The 15,912-nt window shown below is 51.1% G+C and overlaps 1 protein-coding gene across 1 annotated transcript in view; it reads left to right on the forward strand.

The window, feature by feature from the left end:
- The window catches only part of COL16A1 (collagen type XVI alpha 1 chain), an 871,927-nt gene that overhangs the window by 505,865 nt on the left and 350,150 nt on the right, over positions 1–15,912 (forward strand). Inside the window, exons 10-11 of the mRNA XM_085648479.1 lie at positions 1,662–1,697; positions 4,463–4,489. Of these exons, the coding sequence (XP_085504605.1) occupies positions 1,662–1,697; positions 4,463–4,489 (63 nt within the window). The remainder of the gene's footprint in view (positions 1–1,661; positions 1,698–4,462; positions 4,490–15,912) is intronic.

A 15,912-nucleotide genomic window follows, 5' to 3' on the forward strand; every position in this document is an offset into this window, starting at 1 on the left:
GCTTATTTTGCGCCGGTTATTGCAGGTGAGCCTCACCGGCACACATTTTAGGGGCCAGCACCTGTTTTTCTTCAACAGACTTTAATCCAGAGCAAAAGAGAGAGAAACACAAAAGAAGATGTATAGAAGGGTTGTGGTAACACAGAGATTCAGCGTCCCTAGGTTGTATAAAAGTACAGTAGAAGTATCGCGGTGAAGCGGAGGTCCGATGGGTGCGTGATATCAGCGATAAAATAGTTATGCACTCAAATCATTTAGCAACCCCATACATAGTATCAGGGGTTTACATAACGCGCACTCCCCCTCTGGCGCCCACTGCCGCTGAGCTCACTGCTGTTACCCTAAACACCGACCCTGCGCACTGTACATTGTCACCCGACACACTGACCCCGCACACAGTCCATTGTGTTCAGGGCACAAGTCCAAAAAAAAAAAGTGGGGGGACTAACCTAATTAATCAGTATGCAAGTGACATCATGTGAGGCACGTGGCATCACAGGAAGTGGCATCACAAGAAGTGACATCAGATCTTAAGCCCTCACATATAAAGTTTAGCAGGTCTATCAAGAGTACATTTGAGCACATTTTAAGTATACTTGCAAACCCTCCTGTTTTAGGCAGAAGATTCACACTTTTGAAAGCTTCACATAAACCATTGTTGCCTTTTGTCAGCGTAAAGCTTCCTCTACCCATAGTGCTTTAAAAGAAGAAATAGTGATATTTAAATTATTACAACGCCTCCTCAGGGGTAGTAAGCGCTACATAAATACTATTTATTTTGTGCAAATACTAGGAAAGATCAACACATCTGATATTCTTACAGTGCATGCATATCTCCTAAACAGAGCCTGACAAAATGAAAAGCTGCCTCTCCTAAGTATGTGTGAAGCGCTAACAAGGTGTGAGCCTTTGTTTCCCCTCCGCTGCATTTGCTTCTAGATGTGAGGCTCCTGACTGCTGCCAGCCAGGAGACTCGAACAAAAGGAGGCCTGATCCCCCCTCAAATTCGGCCTTTGTTATGGGCCCAGCAGGAGTCAGAAATAAGAGAGCGCCATCCCATCCCCGCCTGCAACCTCGCTGCACGTGGTGGCGGATGGAAAGCAGATAACAACGTGCAGGCGCTGCTGAAAGTATCCCGTGTTTGGAAATTAGACCGGGACAAATCCAGCATCTTTTTCAGTGGGGCCCAACTTCTTGGCAGGGTGGACGGCACCCACCCTGTGAAAAAAGTGGTTGGACGCCGTCCACCCGCGTGTACCCCCGACTCGTGCCCTGATTGTGTACCTTACACCACTACACACCAGTTGCGTAACACAGACCCGCAAGCTCCAGGGGCCCCCCTCAGCAGCGTACTCTGGCCAGAGAGCTTTTGATTGAGTCCAGAGGGGGCCCCTCCACGTACCTTGCAGGGGGGGGCCCTCAAGTTTTGTTACGCCAGTGCTACACACTGACCATGCGTCACCGACCCTGTCCAATGTGTCACCCTTCACGCTGACCCTGCACATAGTCATACTTGCCACCCTACACACTGTTGTATGTTCACCACACCCACTGGCCTTTCCATTCTGTCCCCTCCACACAGTTCAATCAATCCCCTCTGGTCACCGTAGACATCCCAGGGTTGCATTCTTGTAGTTTAACATTGTGGCTTCTTCTTTCAGTGTCCTTCCTGTGAAAACCGACTGCCTGAGGCGAATGTAAGTGCCACTCTTTCACTTTCCAAGCATAGTCACATGTCAGGGGGATGGGGAGGGATGTAGTATATGTCTATCTTGGGCAGTCCACTCATCTCGCCCCTTGTGTGCTCCCCATCATTGCCACCTCTCGCTTATGTGAATTACAAAACAGTACAGACGTTGAACTCTGTAGCATCTCCATAGTATCACATCGGGTGTGGCTGGCCCAGCCTTCCCAAGGTACCTCCTCTAAGCATCCTTGTTGGGTAATGAAATGAAATCCGATTTATAACGCGCAACTTAGCCCAGTGGGCGTCAAGGCGCCTCCAGTGACACTCCTCCTCCATGTACGGCCTCCTTATCTTCCACAATTCCTGCCACTGCTACACCTCCCCCAGGTACCACCTCCCTCGTCCTCCACCCTTCCTGTGGTACCATCGCCCTGATCTTGGCACACCTCACGTGGTAGCATCGCCCTGCTGATGTCATGCGTGCTCCAGGCACCATTCCCTGGCCTTGAACATCTCCTGTGGTACAAATAGCTTGCTGCTCCCATGCCGGGCCTCCAGGTGCTACCCCCTGGTCTTTGCAACCTCCCGGCCACTTTCACAATCCCAGTGACTCCACCTCTCTGCAGGTTCCCTCCTCCTCTTGGGCTCATCTTCCTGCTGTTCCACACCTGTGTGGTATTACCGTCTGCATCTTCCATCCCCTTTTGCTACCACCCGCTGCTTTTACCCTCTCCCAGCTACCACCTCACCATCCTGTGTACCAACAACCTGGTACTTGGGCAATCCCCCGCACCCTCTTGCTGTCAGGCCTTCTTGCTTCCACACTTTCTCAGACATCACTTTCCTGCTGCTTCTACCCGCCCTGGTGGTACTTCCACCCTCCCCAAGATGTCACCTCCTTTGCTGCTCCCACTGTCCCCCGGACACTCTTCCGGGTTTTGTAGATTTGTATAGCGCGAACTCGGCCCGAAGGTCTTGGAGCGCTTAACAAGAGCACCCGTTATGTTACACAGGGACACATTCATTTTTTTGGTAGGCATGGGGAGATTAAGTGATTTGCCCAGAATCACAGTATGTGGAGTCGACCAAGAGGCTCGAACCATGATTTCCCAGCTCCAAAGTCGGCAGTCTAGCCGTGAGACCACATCATCTCCCTTTGCAAGGAGAGGCAGACTCCATTTTCCTGTCCTTCCATGAAGGCAGCACTTGCTGTGTTGTGTTGTGAGTGTGGCAATCGGACAAATCCAGAGCTCTCACGAGGGAGCTGAGTGGAAACCTTCGCCAGGGCTCACATTGCTGAGGCAAACCTGCCCTGCTCCTCACCCCTCGCCCTCCGGTGTTACGGTGCCGTCCTGACCTGCCCATGAGCTAGCGTGGAAGGAATGCCGTGCTGGGCAGGTGAGGTCTTTCCATTCCCTTCTCCGACAGAGTCTCGCCGGCTGCCTGCAGGTGTCAGTTAAAGTGCAGCCCTCCGAGGCAAGCGTCATTTCAGCGCAAATAACAAAATGGCGTCTTCCAGAGTGCTGCTCTAGGACAGCACATGTTCGTGGTAGTTGAGTTCCTCTTTCCTCTGTTCTGCTGTTGCCAGCTCTGATCCAGCTAGCAGTACTTTTGACACGGTCCTCTGTTTCTTCTAAGTTCCCATTCCTCCCGTCTTCTGACTTTTCTCACTCAGATTGTCCTTATGTCTTCTGCGAAATATACCTCCTCCCCCGAGGCACTGAACTAACCCCCAGATGTGCAATGTTTCCTTTAAAGAAAACATATATATATTTATATATTCATTACTCATTTTCATAGGTACCTGCAACAGTGTACCAGCAATAAACAGTACAACCACAAAAACCATAGCAGCTCAGCGTTCTCTCTGTGCTGGGTCAGAGACCCCTCACGCCCCCACCCTTGCTCCCCCAAGGGATGTGCTGCAGTCTTCATGGTTTCCCTGTGCAGTGTTTTCTTTACTTTCATTTTTTGTCCCTCCCAACCTCTACACCCCCCTTCCTCCAGTGCCTTATGATTGAAAATCTTGATCACCAACCCTTGCTCATCTGTAGCATGTTCCCTCTCTTCCCTGTGGTTCTCTTCTCTGTCCAGCCACAGCCCTTTGCTTGTGATGTATATACGCCCTCTGCGCCCAGTCTCCGAGCACTGCACTGCGTTACCTCTTCTCTGCCCCGTTCCATTCTCTTCTCTAACAAAACCCACAGTACTTGGAGCTCCCTGTGACGTTTACTTCTTCCCAAATAAGAGAACTGAAACCCCAATCCATTCAATTTATAAACAGAAACCTATGACTAATAATTCATAATTGACCAAATCCGAAAAATGTATCTAGGGACACCCAACAGCGTCCAATTGGCTAAACATACGGCTTATTCCAGATGTGCCAGACATCCGCCATAACCCTGCACACCTTCTGTTGGGCCATTTGAAGGAGGTCTCAGGTATCCACTAGTGGCCATTGATAACGTACAGTATAGTAAACCTAAGACCCATCCTAGGGGAGCTAGTCCATCCTCCAATGACTCTTCGCGTATTCCACCAGGATAACGCATGAGCCATATCAGATGGGCTCAGCCACCTGCCAATAACGCCTCCACCCGCCAATGACGCTTTCCATCCTGCCATCCTTCAATGACTGTTCCTCCTCAGAGAGCTCGTAAGGGCAGGTTAGCTCTTCCCTCCTGCACACATCCACCCCACACAAGAAGTTCAACTCCTACGCCGGGCTTGTGTTTGTGTCACTGATTCTGTGGTCTTTCCTTCTCTTTGCAGGTCACGCTGGGGCGTCCAGGACCGAGGGTAAGTTTCAGGGGACATTATCTTGCGTCAGCCTCTGTTCTTTCTAGTCCTCCATGTAATGGACGTGTCATGAAGTCATCGTTATGAACCGACAAATGAAATATGTTTCTGTGACTTCAAAGCGCTGTCACACTTTGCTTGGGTTGTATATTAGGTGAAGCAATGGAAAGATGGTGGTTTCTTACAGGTGTCTGATAACATGAAGCTGTATGTATGTTATTCTACCACTATATGTGTAGGACACTGCATTTTGTCAATGTCTGTGACAGGGTTCATGACGTTCTATCTATCTGCGAGGAGTTTCTGTTGAAGAGAAATATTATCTGTGATTGTCACACAGGATGAGTTATCTCCTATATTTGATAATACATTTGTACATTATGTGTACAATGTTCTTGCACACAATTTATTGAACGGCACTAAAGATGGGAAATAATGCACACAAAGGATTTTGCACTGACTTTGCGTGCCCATTTTACATTCTTTGGAAGTACCGAAGGATGAGTGAACCCCGCTGGCATTCCTACTTGTGACCAACGCACCATTAGATGCCGGTGACATACACTTAGCAAATTGAGCCACCATTTGCGTCAAATGCTGCTTGCAGCTCCAGTGTGGTGTAATTCTGCAGTTCATCAGTTGCTGTTTCGGGCCCTTCATCTAAGGTGCTGGATCACTGTGGCTCTGATCTGATCTCTTACCCTGGTCCGGAGTGTAATCCTTACATACACAGATGCCATCTGCATCTTCCTTTACTTTATGATTATTCAACTTTTATGTTTCAATCAAAGAGCTTAATTCCAAAGCCCATTGACTAACTTTTGATGCATTCTCTCATGCTCGTGTTAATGCTGTTTTAACTCAATGAATTTCAGGCTTTTTGTAGCTCTCGATCGGGAAAACAACAAACATTAATTTACATTCCGTAAAGCAACTAAACATATGCTGTTCCTGTGATGCATTCAAAGAAACATAATACAATGTCAATTGTTTTCTATTTCAAACTAATTAAAAATTTGCTTAACTCTTTAATACCCCTTTATCTTATATTTGATGGGCAATGTCATTTATTTTAGGAAATGGAAATGGAAATGGAAATGGGTGTACATTTGTAAAGCGCGAATTGCTGCCCAGAGGCGTCCAAGCGCTTGAAGATAATAGAGGAGACCTCATAGAGTGGCTGAGTGGGGATTAATAGGGGAGATTGAAAAGGAATGTTTTTAACTGCTTTGTGGTAAATAAAATATTACGCTCTCAGACTTTTAAAATATAAATAAGATCATGCATAAAGCAAGAGGCTGAGTCTGTGGTATCAGGTTCATAAAGGGATTTATTCCAATAACTCGAGTCAAAGGGAGAATATTTCCATCACCAAAATTGGATCTGGAAAGGGGCTCAAAAGTATTCTCAATATTCTCAAAACATTATTCACAGAGTACAGTATATATACATTTCTCAATTGTACGTAAGCAAAAGAGCAAGAGAGAATGAGATAAGAGCATGTGGGCGTGTAAGTAGGCGTGAAGGTGGGCGTCCATGTGGGCGTCCACTTGATGATAATGGGTAATTTGTCATGTGTGGGTGGATACCTGGAGAATCCTGCAATGTCAGCAGAAATATTTGGCAGAGATGCGTGCGCAGTCGCATGACGTGTGATAGACGTGCAACTAGAGGGAGAAAGGGACTTGACATTTAGCTCTACATGTGGAGACAAAAGTCTGGGGTTATGTCAACCTAATCCCAAATCATATCTAATATCCTATGTTTAAAGAACTGTGTTATCCAAAAAGAAAGGTCTCTCGAACAAAATCTATTCTATACTGACTGTGAGTGCGTGTACAAGCGTCTAAGTGTCTACACTAAATGCGAGGGGGTAGGAATATTCCATGGTAACAGGGCTATGAATTACTTGCATGAGGACAGAGAAGCCGGGCCTTTTGCTCGGTAGCTGGAAGAATGTTTACTTAAACTACTAGACAGGAATGCATTGGGCAGGGAGCGGAGCAGATAATTTCCGAAGGTGAAATACAGTTCTTGGCAGGCAGCAAGCTGATGTCGGGCATCGTGAGCCGCGCAGAGGATGAGACAAAGTTCATGGTCACAGATGCAGGCTCGGACTGGAGCTCTCAGAGGCAGAAGGCAGGAAAAGCTTGATGACAGAATCAGGGCCTACTCGCCTGGACTGAAAAATAGCATAAGTGAACCATATAAAGCCGGTGGCCTTTCGTACTTAGGAATGGAATATCCGGCCCATTCATGGCGGATCTGAAAGAGGACATGTTAACGGTGGACGCACATGTATTTGCGTCTTCATAACTGGAACTGGAGGGAACATACATGTACTTGTGATTTATACATGAAACCGTTGGGGTCCAAGATAGGGGACATAACTGATCATAAAAATCTATATTTCCACATTCCCTCCTTGTCCCCTACTTGCCCGTCAAGAGATATCAATCTTCATCAATCCATTGATCTGTTCATATAGCATCATTTGTTCTTCTTTTTTCTTCTGGGACGAACGAAATCTTGGTGGTGGAATACACGATGTGGCACACAGACCACAAATCGCTGGTCCATATTGTAGGCATAAGCAGCAACTGAATAGTATGAGAAAGCCAATACCTAGGAAGGATAGGACCCTCCATCCAAAGGTAGATAATACACTCCAAAACCAACCGGACCAAGTCCAGGTGCCTGGATTCTGGTGTATCTGGCTTACAATCTTATGAAGGCGAGTTATGGCTTTATATACAGATGGCGAATTTTCTGGTATGAAAAATGCAACAGCTTGATTTGATGACCCTACAAGCTCCGCCCCTATCGGCCAGGATAACGTCAAGGACAAGACTATTTTGAAGCACAACAATCCGCATAGCAGACTGCTCTTCTGTTAAATTGCCTAAGGCGGAAATAGTTTCGTTCACTACTGCTTCAAGGGTTCTGGTTAATCTACGTATCAGCTTACTATTGGTAACTGTACCTATATAGGGAAAGAAACCTTTATTGAAATCTGTGTATTTTTCCCATGCTGTTTCAGTGTAATCGACAATTGGGAGATCTCTCTGCTGTCTATTGTGTACTAAATGAGTATTTCTATGATAATCAGGAGGAGCTAGGAAAACAGGTGGTAGGAGGAATGCTATGTAACAGGTACCATCCCAATCTAGAGGTAGGCGTATATATGCGGTCTGGCCACATATAAAGTAGGAATGACGAGAAGCTCTAAATGTAGACTTGCCTTGATCACTAAATTTTATTACAGTGGTGCATTTACTATGGCCCATGTGTATGGAGCCATTCTTTCTTATACATAATTCCCCTTTTACTGGGAATACGGACATGGCAGGCAAGATTGGTGTAGCTTCAGATTCAACGTTCAGGATCATGAGGTTAAGTGTAAAATTACCTAATCCATATACTTCATTTTTTTTTTTTTTTTTTTTTAAACCGTTTATTGCAGTCTGTAAAAATTTACAGGTATGGGCCTACAACCACCCGGCCGGCCGCTAGAGTGACAAAAGCATATTGCATACATACAGTAAGAGTCTCTTGGCAGTGCAGAGTAGCGAAACAGGAGTTATCAATGTTGCAGGCCGCATAGCTCCATGCCCACAGTACGGTTCCCTTTTCTCAAAACAAAACAACACGAAAAACCACACCCGCAAGGCAACCCGCGATCCAAAGTGACAGCATGTGCTCCATAAGTGGGGGATCCAAACCAGCAGCAGAACTCTGACGAGGGGAACGGGAGTAGATCAGGGACTGGGGGACCGCGTGCCCACGGCCGAGGGAGGGGGGCCATCTAGGGAGACGGAGCAGGCGAGGCAGCCGGTAGCCGTGGCGGCTCACAAATACCCCCGCGGTAAGCGTTCCAGGGGCCCCAGATTTTCACCCACGCCCCAGGCTTACCCCTCGCCACATACACCACCTTTTCACGAAACATACACCAATCCATATGCTCTTTCCAAGCCAACACCGCAGGGGGCCTCTGGGATCCCCACAATTGAGCAATATCACGCTTAGCTATCATGTATCCCAGAGTCACCCACCGCGTCTGCGGGACCGAATAGTCATTTGGTTCCCACACATTCAGCAGGCATCTCCTCGCTTCAGGCAACAGCGCGACACGCGTAACCACACGCAGGACCTCATGCACACCACGCCAGAATCGCTCCACCTTTGGGCACTCCCACAGTATATGCATGAAAGTTGCCAACGTACCACAGCCACGCTTACACATTCCGTCACCAGCAAAGCCCATACGTAGAAGCCTTGGCCCCGTCACGTAAACCCGGTGAAGGATCTTAAGCTGGACGAAACGAAGGCGAGCCGGGATGGCCACCTCTTTTGGAGAGGCCACCGCGGAAATCCAATCCTCGTCGTCCAGCTCTAGCCCGTCGGCGACCCAGGCCTCGCGGAGACTAGTCAGCAGGCACGATCTGTCGTTGATCAGTTTTTTATATACGAGGGAGATCGTGCTGTCTGGGACATGGCCATCCAGCACTCTGTCCTCCAGGGGGGAAGACTCCGGAATGGACGCGACATCCGGGAAGACGGAGCCCAGCGCGTGGCGGACTTGTAGGTACCGAAAGTACTCACTGCCCTGCAGCTGAAACTCCGTCTGCAGCGCCGCAAAAGTCTTGAATCCCCCCCTCGTCCAGAGATCTCCCACCGTGCTGATTCCGATCGTGTCCCACTTCTCGAAGCCCTTCGACGTCCACAGGGAGCCCAACCTCTCAGACGCGTACAGCGGTGACGCTCGGGTCAAACGGTCCTTCCACCCCATGGCTGCATTAGCCGCGTGCCAGACACGCACCATGACACGCGTCGGTCCCGTCAGACGGGAGTCGGGCGCGGCAGACTAGAGCGCTCGATTGTAGTCGCCACCGGGCAGGAGCATCTTGTCCATCTCAAACGCCGGGTTCAAGGCGGGCCCGTAAAGGCCATGATTAATTGCAGCCAGTTGGGAGGCCCAGTAATACCGTTTAATGTCCGGGAGGGCGACCCCCCCATCGTACCACGGGAGCGTCAATTTAGCTAGAGCAATGCGCGGCCTCCCGTCCCAGAACAGGCGCCGCTGGAGGCCCTCCACCTCACGGAAATAGCGTGCTGGAACCAAGTCCATAGTATTCTGGAGGGCGTAGAGGAAGCGCGGCAAGGACATCATTTTAAACAAGGCCGCTCGGCCGAGCGGCGAAAGCGGCAGACGCCGCCAGCGCACCACGTCCTCCTTCAAGCGCTGGAGGGGGGGCAACAAATTCCGCTCATAGCGGGCCTCCGGGTCAAGAGTGATATATATACCCAGGTACCGAAACCCCTGGGAGGCAATCTGGATCGGACAGTCCCGTGGCAGGACCGGAGCCTCCCCGGAAAGCACGTATACACAGGATTTCGCCCAGTTGATGACAAGTCCTGAGTTGCGACCGAATGAGCGCAAAACATCAACCAGGACGATCAGTGATTTACGCGGGGAGGCGAGATACAGGAGGATATCATCAGCATAGAGGGACACACGGTCCTCATGCTCGGGGGTCCAGCGGAGACCACGGATGGAAGGGTGCCACCGCAGCCACTCCGCCAGGGGCTCCAGGGCCAGTGCAAACAGGAGAGGTGACAAGGGGCAACCCTGTCGCGTGCCCCGCCCCAGCGCGAATGGGACCGAGACTCGCCCATTCACCACCACCTGCGCCAATGGGCCCGAGTACAACAATTTGACCCAGCTGATAAAGCCCGGTCCAAATCCAAATTTCGCCAGCATCGCCCAGATTTATGGCCACTCCAGCGTGTCAAACGCCATGGTGGCGTCCAAGGACGCCAAGATGGCCGGCTCCCGCACAAATGGGACACGCGCGAGCACCCCGTGCAAGCGCCGCAGATTGAGCGCCGTGTTGCGGTGTGGTATAAAGCCAGATTGGTCTTGGTGGACCAAATCGCCCACCACGCCAACCAACCGGTTGGCCAACACCTTGGCGAGGATTTTGGGCTCCGCGTTCAGGAGCGAGATCGGCCTATAGGATGTGACCCGTTCACGGGGCTTCCCCTCCTTGTGGAGCACCACAATTGTGGCCAGACGCTGGTCCGGCGGGAGGGAACCCTGCGAGTGGGCCGCCAGGAACATCGCGCGCAGGTGGGGCGCCAACACATCCGGGCGTAGCTTGTATAGCTCAATGGGAATACCATTGGGGCCCATGGCTTTGCCGGATGCAACCGATCGAATAGCCAAGGCAATTTCGTCCGAGGTGGGAGGAGCGTCCAGCGAATCCCTGTCCTCCACCGTAAGGGAGGGCAGTGCGATGTCCCGAAGCAGGACATGGGAATCTTCCTCCGAGCAGGGGGAAACCGGGGAGTAGACTTCGCGGAAATAGTCCGCAAAGCAGGAGACAATGGCTTCCGGCTCGGTGACACACGCACCATCCACACTCTCAATCAAAGGAACCACGCGGCTCGCTCTCTCCCTCTTATCCAACCACGCAATCAATTTGCCAGCCTTATCACCCACATCATACAATCGCCCCTGCTGCTCTCTACTGAGGCCCCTGGCCGCCTCCGTGACGAGGGCCCGATAGGCCGCCTGCTTTAGGTGTAGAACATGCAGCTTGGCGTCTGTTACCCCGCTCCCCAGGTCACCCTCCAGTTCTGCAATCTCGGCCTCTACCCGGGTCACCTCCTCCCGCTCGCGCCGCCGGGCATGGGAGATAAAGGAGAGGGCCTCCCCTCTAAGAACTACCTTGAAAGCCTCCCACAGGGAGATGGCCGAAGGGACCGACCCCACATTCTCGTCGAAATATCGCTGTAAGGATTTGATCAAATCGGCACGAATGGTGGGGTCGCGCAAATACCATGCATTGATTGGAGCCACCCTGCCATCCCCCCTCGGGAAGACATCGAAATGTAACAGCAATGGGGAGTGGTCTGAGATACCCCGCGCCAGATGGCGCACCTCCCCCACCCTCCCTGCATGGGCCGCCGGGACAAGGATGTAATCAAGCCGCGAGAGGCTACCATGGGCGCCCGAGTGGAAGGTGTATTGCCGCTGTGCGGGATGCTTCAATCGCCAGCAATCCACCAGGCCCAGCGTGTCTAAAAGGCCGGGCAGCCACGCCTGTGCCCGGGGGAGGTCCCTAGGGGGATGGCGATCCATAGACCCAGAAGCTACCGCATTAAAGTCCCCTCCAACCACCAGCAGGCCACTCGGAAGGTCCAGAAGGAGGTGCCCCAGATCCGCAAATGTGGTGGCTTGTAACCCAGGCGGGACGTACACTGATATAAAAATAAACACTCTACCCTCCATTCTTCCCACCAGAACAGTGTAGCGTCCCCTCTCATCATGGCGCACCTCATCAATCTCCAACGGGAGCGAGTTCTTGATCATAATGCCCACCCCCCGCGAGCCCGAAGTGAAGCCAGAATGGGCCGCCAAACGATATCCCCGCCGATTCATTGCATGAAAGGAGTTACCTATAAGGTGCGTCTCCTGCAGGAAGACAACATCTGGTGAAATACGTTTTAAGTACTGCAGGGCCACACCACGCTTAATCCTATCCCCCAGGCCGTTAACATTCCATGACAACACAGTCAAATCCCTACCCCCCATCATACGTCGAAACAATCGGTCGTCCCCCACCGAGCATCTTAAGAACAACAACACAGTAGCGGGTTTGCCTTGCGGTACAAACAAACAACACACTCCCCCCACCCCCCCATCCCAACAGAACTCCCCCCTCCCTGCACCCCTGCATGAGCCCAGACAGCCCCCCCAAAGTGCAGTGTGCCTGTCGCCCCATAGCTAAAACTAACTAGTCCCCCAGAGGAGGAGGGAAGCCCCCAACAGACCCCGCATGACCTCCATAGGAGGGGAACACATGCAATCAATAAATGGTGAAGGAACATCGTCCAGAGCAAGGCCTATTCAGTCACCCCTCAATTCTGATCCGGCGGGCCCTCCTCGCCAGCCGCGCCCCCCCCGCCCCCCCGGCCCCGATCTCCAGGCAGAGTGTCCAACCAGTCCCCAGCCGCCTCGGGCCGGTCGAAGAAGTGCGTGCGACCATCCACCTCCACCCTCAGCTTAGCTGGAAAAAGCATTGAGTACTTGAGATTCCGGTCCCGTAGGCGACGTTTAACACCAAGAAAACTCTGTCTCTGCTTCTGAACCGCCGGAGTAAAGTCTGGGTAGAAATGCACATCCATGTTGTCAAGCTTGACCGGTCCCTGTTGCCTGGAGGTCTGGAGGATAGCATCTCTGTCCCGAAAATTAAAAATCCGGGCAATGAGAGGCCGCGGCGGGGCACCGGTCTTAGGTCTGCCCCCAGGGACCCGGTGAGCACGCTCCACCGCAAAAAGCTTACTCAGCCCCCGGGGCTGGAGATGGGTCAGGATCAATTCTTCCACAAAAAGATCCGCCGCCTCCGCCTCTCGTCCCTCCGGCACCCCCACAATACGGACATTATTCCTCCGGGCCCGACCCTCGGAATCCTCCAGTCGCCGGTCCATCAGGGCGCTCGCCTGGCCAAGCCGGCGCACCTCCTTCTGGAGGGCCACCACGTCCGTCGTGAGGCTCGTTGTGGTGTGGGCCAGGGAATCGACCCGGTCGTTCGTTTTGGACAAGTCTGCCCTCACAAGGCTCACATCCACCAGGACCGAGTCTATTTTTTGCGCTAGGGTGTCGAAACGCTGGTCCACCGAGGCCTTCATCTCTGCAATGGCGCCCATGACGTCCCGGAGGGTCAGATCCACCGGATGAGCAGATGCCTCCGTCGGGCCCACCGGGGATGCGCGCAATGTCTCCGGAGAACCCTTCTGGAGCGTGTAGCGGTCCATACTGTTAGCTTGGTGCGCCGTGCCACGGCGGGTTGTCTTCACCTTCGCCCGGTCGCCATCTTGTTCGGTGGACATGCTTGCTCTCCCACCGCCGTGCCAATCTCCTCAAACGGGCCGCTATACCAATTCACGGGCTCCGGGGGGGGGCGGGGGCGACCACCGAACCACGGGTCAACCCACCGCCGGCGGGTCGGCCGGGCTCCTGGACAAGACCACACCACCGCACCCGGCTCCGCAACCCCGCCTCGCTTGGGTGCAAGGAGGGCGCAAAAGCGAAAGTGAAAGTGCGGGGTACGCGAGTCACCCAGCCCTGCCCGCCGCTGTTGTTCAATATGTCCCCGGATCGCCCCACTACTCCAATCCGGGGGGCCGGCGAGGAGAAGGCCGCAACCTTCGATCGGTGCTCCCACCGGTGTCCGGGGTCCGATTCGAGCCCGAAAAACGGGTGGCGCCTCTGCTCAGGTTCCCCGACACAGTCCCCTCAACTAGGACAGGATATCTCCAGGATTAATTCAGGAGGTCGCGGAGGTCCTCGGGAGCCTCGCACCTACGCGGCCATCTTGGTTGCGCGCTAGGCTCCTCCTCCATACTTCATTTTCTAGATCAGTTCCTGTTCTTTTGGGAAGTCCCTCCTTGTTAGGGTAGCAGACTTTAAGCAAAACTAAATTCAGGTTTCCCCATACCCAGTTGTCTTGATAAACTGCGGAATTCGAATCTAGGGAATTAATCAAACTAAACCATGCTCCACAGGAGCCATTGTGTGTGAACGGATAGAGAAAGAGGGGCAAAACTCCCTTATAGTTTTGATAGGGGGGGAGTCGGCCACAGACCCAGCAGTCTGTAGCATTGCTAGTCTGATGTGAATGGTGCAGCATCTGAATAAAGGTATTGTTGCGTAAGGCAAGTCGAGATGATAGCTCATAGGATGGCAGATCACTAAATGTGTGCTTTATGGTATCATTAGTGGAGGAGTATAAGAGTGAGGCAATAGGAGGAAAAATAGCATGTAGTATTAAGCTGAAACATATTATCGTGATGCACATAAGAGATTGAAAAATTACAGTCACTATACATCTATTTGCTTCTTATCTAGCTCTCTTATTTTTGCTTTATGTTATTGTCCAAGATCTTATGCGAGCCAGAATACATGTTCAACCGCTTCACCACCTAGTGGACTTAATTGATCAAACGGGTTCTGACTTCTTAGATCAAAGTTTAGCTTTGTGGAAACTTCTGGGGAGTCTCCTCTAGAAAATGGTGTTCAAAATCCAAAATCCAAGTTTAAAGTCTTTTTCCTTTGTAAAAGAGTGGTGAAGGTGCACTTTGACTTTAACGGCCGTCCCCGTGGTCCAGAGCACTGACTTTGGCGCCTTTCATCCAGGAGCGATGGAGTATTCTTTGACCTGGGTGTTGTCAGGGAAGGCGGCAGCAACCTGCGAACAACAAGAGAGTAGTGCAGACATCAAGGAAGCCAGGTAATCTGTCAGCATGTTACTATTAACATCAGTAATCTTTTAGGCATTGGAGTGCCCCACATATTTGGTGGTCTACCAAAGACCACTTCATAGGGAGATAAGCCTGTTCTAGAATGAGCTACCATTCGCATGAAAAAGAGGGCAACCGGCAGGGCTACCATCCAATCTACACCTTTGTCTGCGCAAATTTTAATATCTGATTATGTCTTTCTACAAGGCCTGCTGCTTCAGGATGTCGCACACAATGGAATTTCCAGGTATACCCTAACAGAAGGGACACCTGCTTCATTAGTACCAGGACATATTTGTAACCTCTACATCTGTTCATTTGGATATAATCCATTTGGAGCACTTCAAAAGGGTGGTCAGGTGGATGGAATCCACCTTGTTCCATCGGAATGCCTTTACCTGGATTGAATTGGCAACAGATCATACATGTTCTGACCTTTTGTTTCGCTGCTGCACGCAGGTGCTTGTTGAACCATATATTCTGTAAGCTATCTATCATTGCTTTCTCTCCTAAGTGTGCAGGACTATGTGCGGTATTTATAATCACTTGTACCATCGAATCAGGAAGAAACCCTGATCAGTCAGTACCCCTCCTTGTTCCGACCATTTCTTTAATTCGTCCATCGTGGCATGTGTCTGTATGTCTTGTACATCCTTGGAAGGATCCCTAACTGTCATGGCTTTGGACACTTATTGAACCTGTAACTTTGTCATGTCTAGTGGGGTCTGAGCTGTCTGTTTAGCTGTTCGGTCTGCCAGATCATTGCCTTGGGAAATGGTATCTGTGGCTCTAGTATGTGCTTTACAGTTTAGGATAGCTATGGCTGTTGGTAAATGTATTGCTTCCAGTAGGGCTTGAATATGGGGGCCATGCTGTATCTTGGCCCCATGAGAGGTCAAGAAACCTCTTTCTCGCCAGAGAATCGGTGTAAATGTTTACTCTCAGGTGCTTAGCTCTTATGCACGCTTGTGTCAGGGCGATGAGCTCTGCTGCTTGTGCTGACAATATGTCTATTCTTTTAGTCTCTATTATTACAGTATCAGTAGTCACTGCATATGCTGCCACTAATTCTCCCGCCCCTGTCCTCATGCATGAGCCGTCAACTTATAGTGTTAGGT

The sequence above is a fragment of the Triturus cristatus genome, chromosome 3_2 (assembly GCF_964204655.1).
Source record: "Triturus cristatus chromosome 3_2, aTriCri1.1, whole genome shotgun sequence".
NCBI classification, from domain to species: domain Eukaryota; kingdom Metazoa; phylum Chordata; class Amphibia; order Caudata; family Salamandridae; genus Triturus; species Triturus cristatus.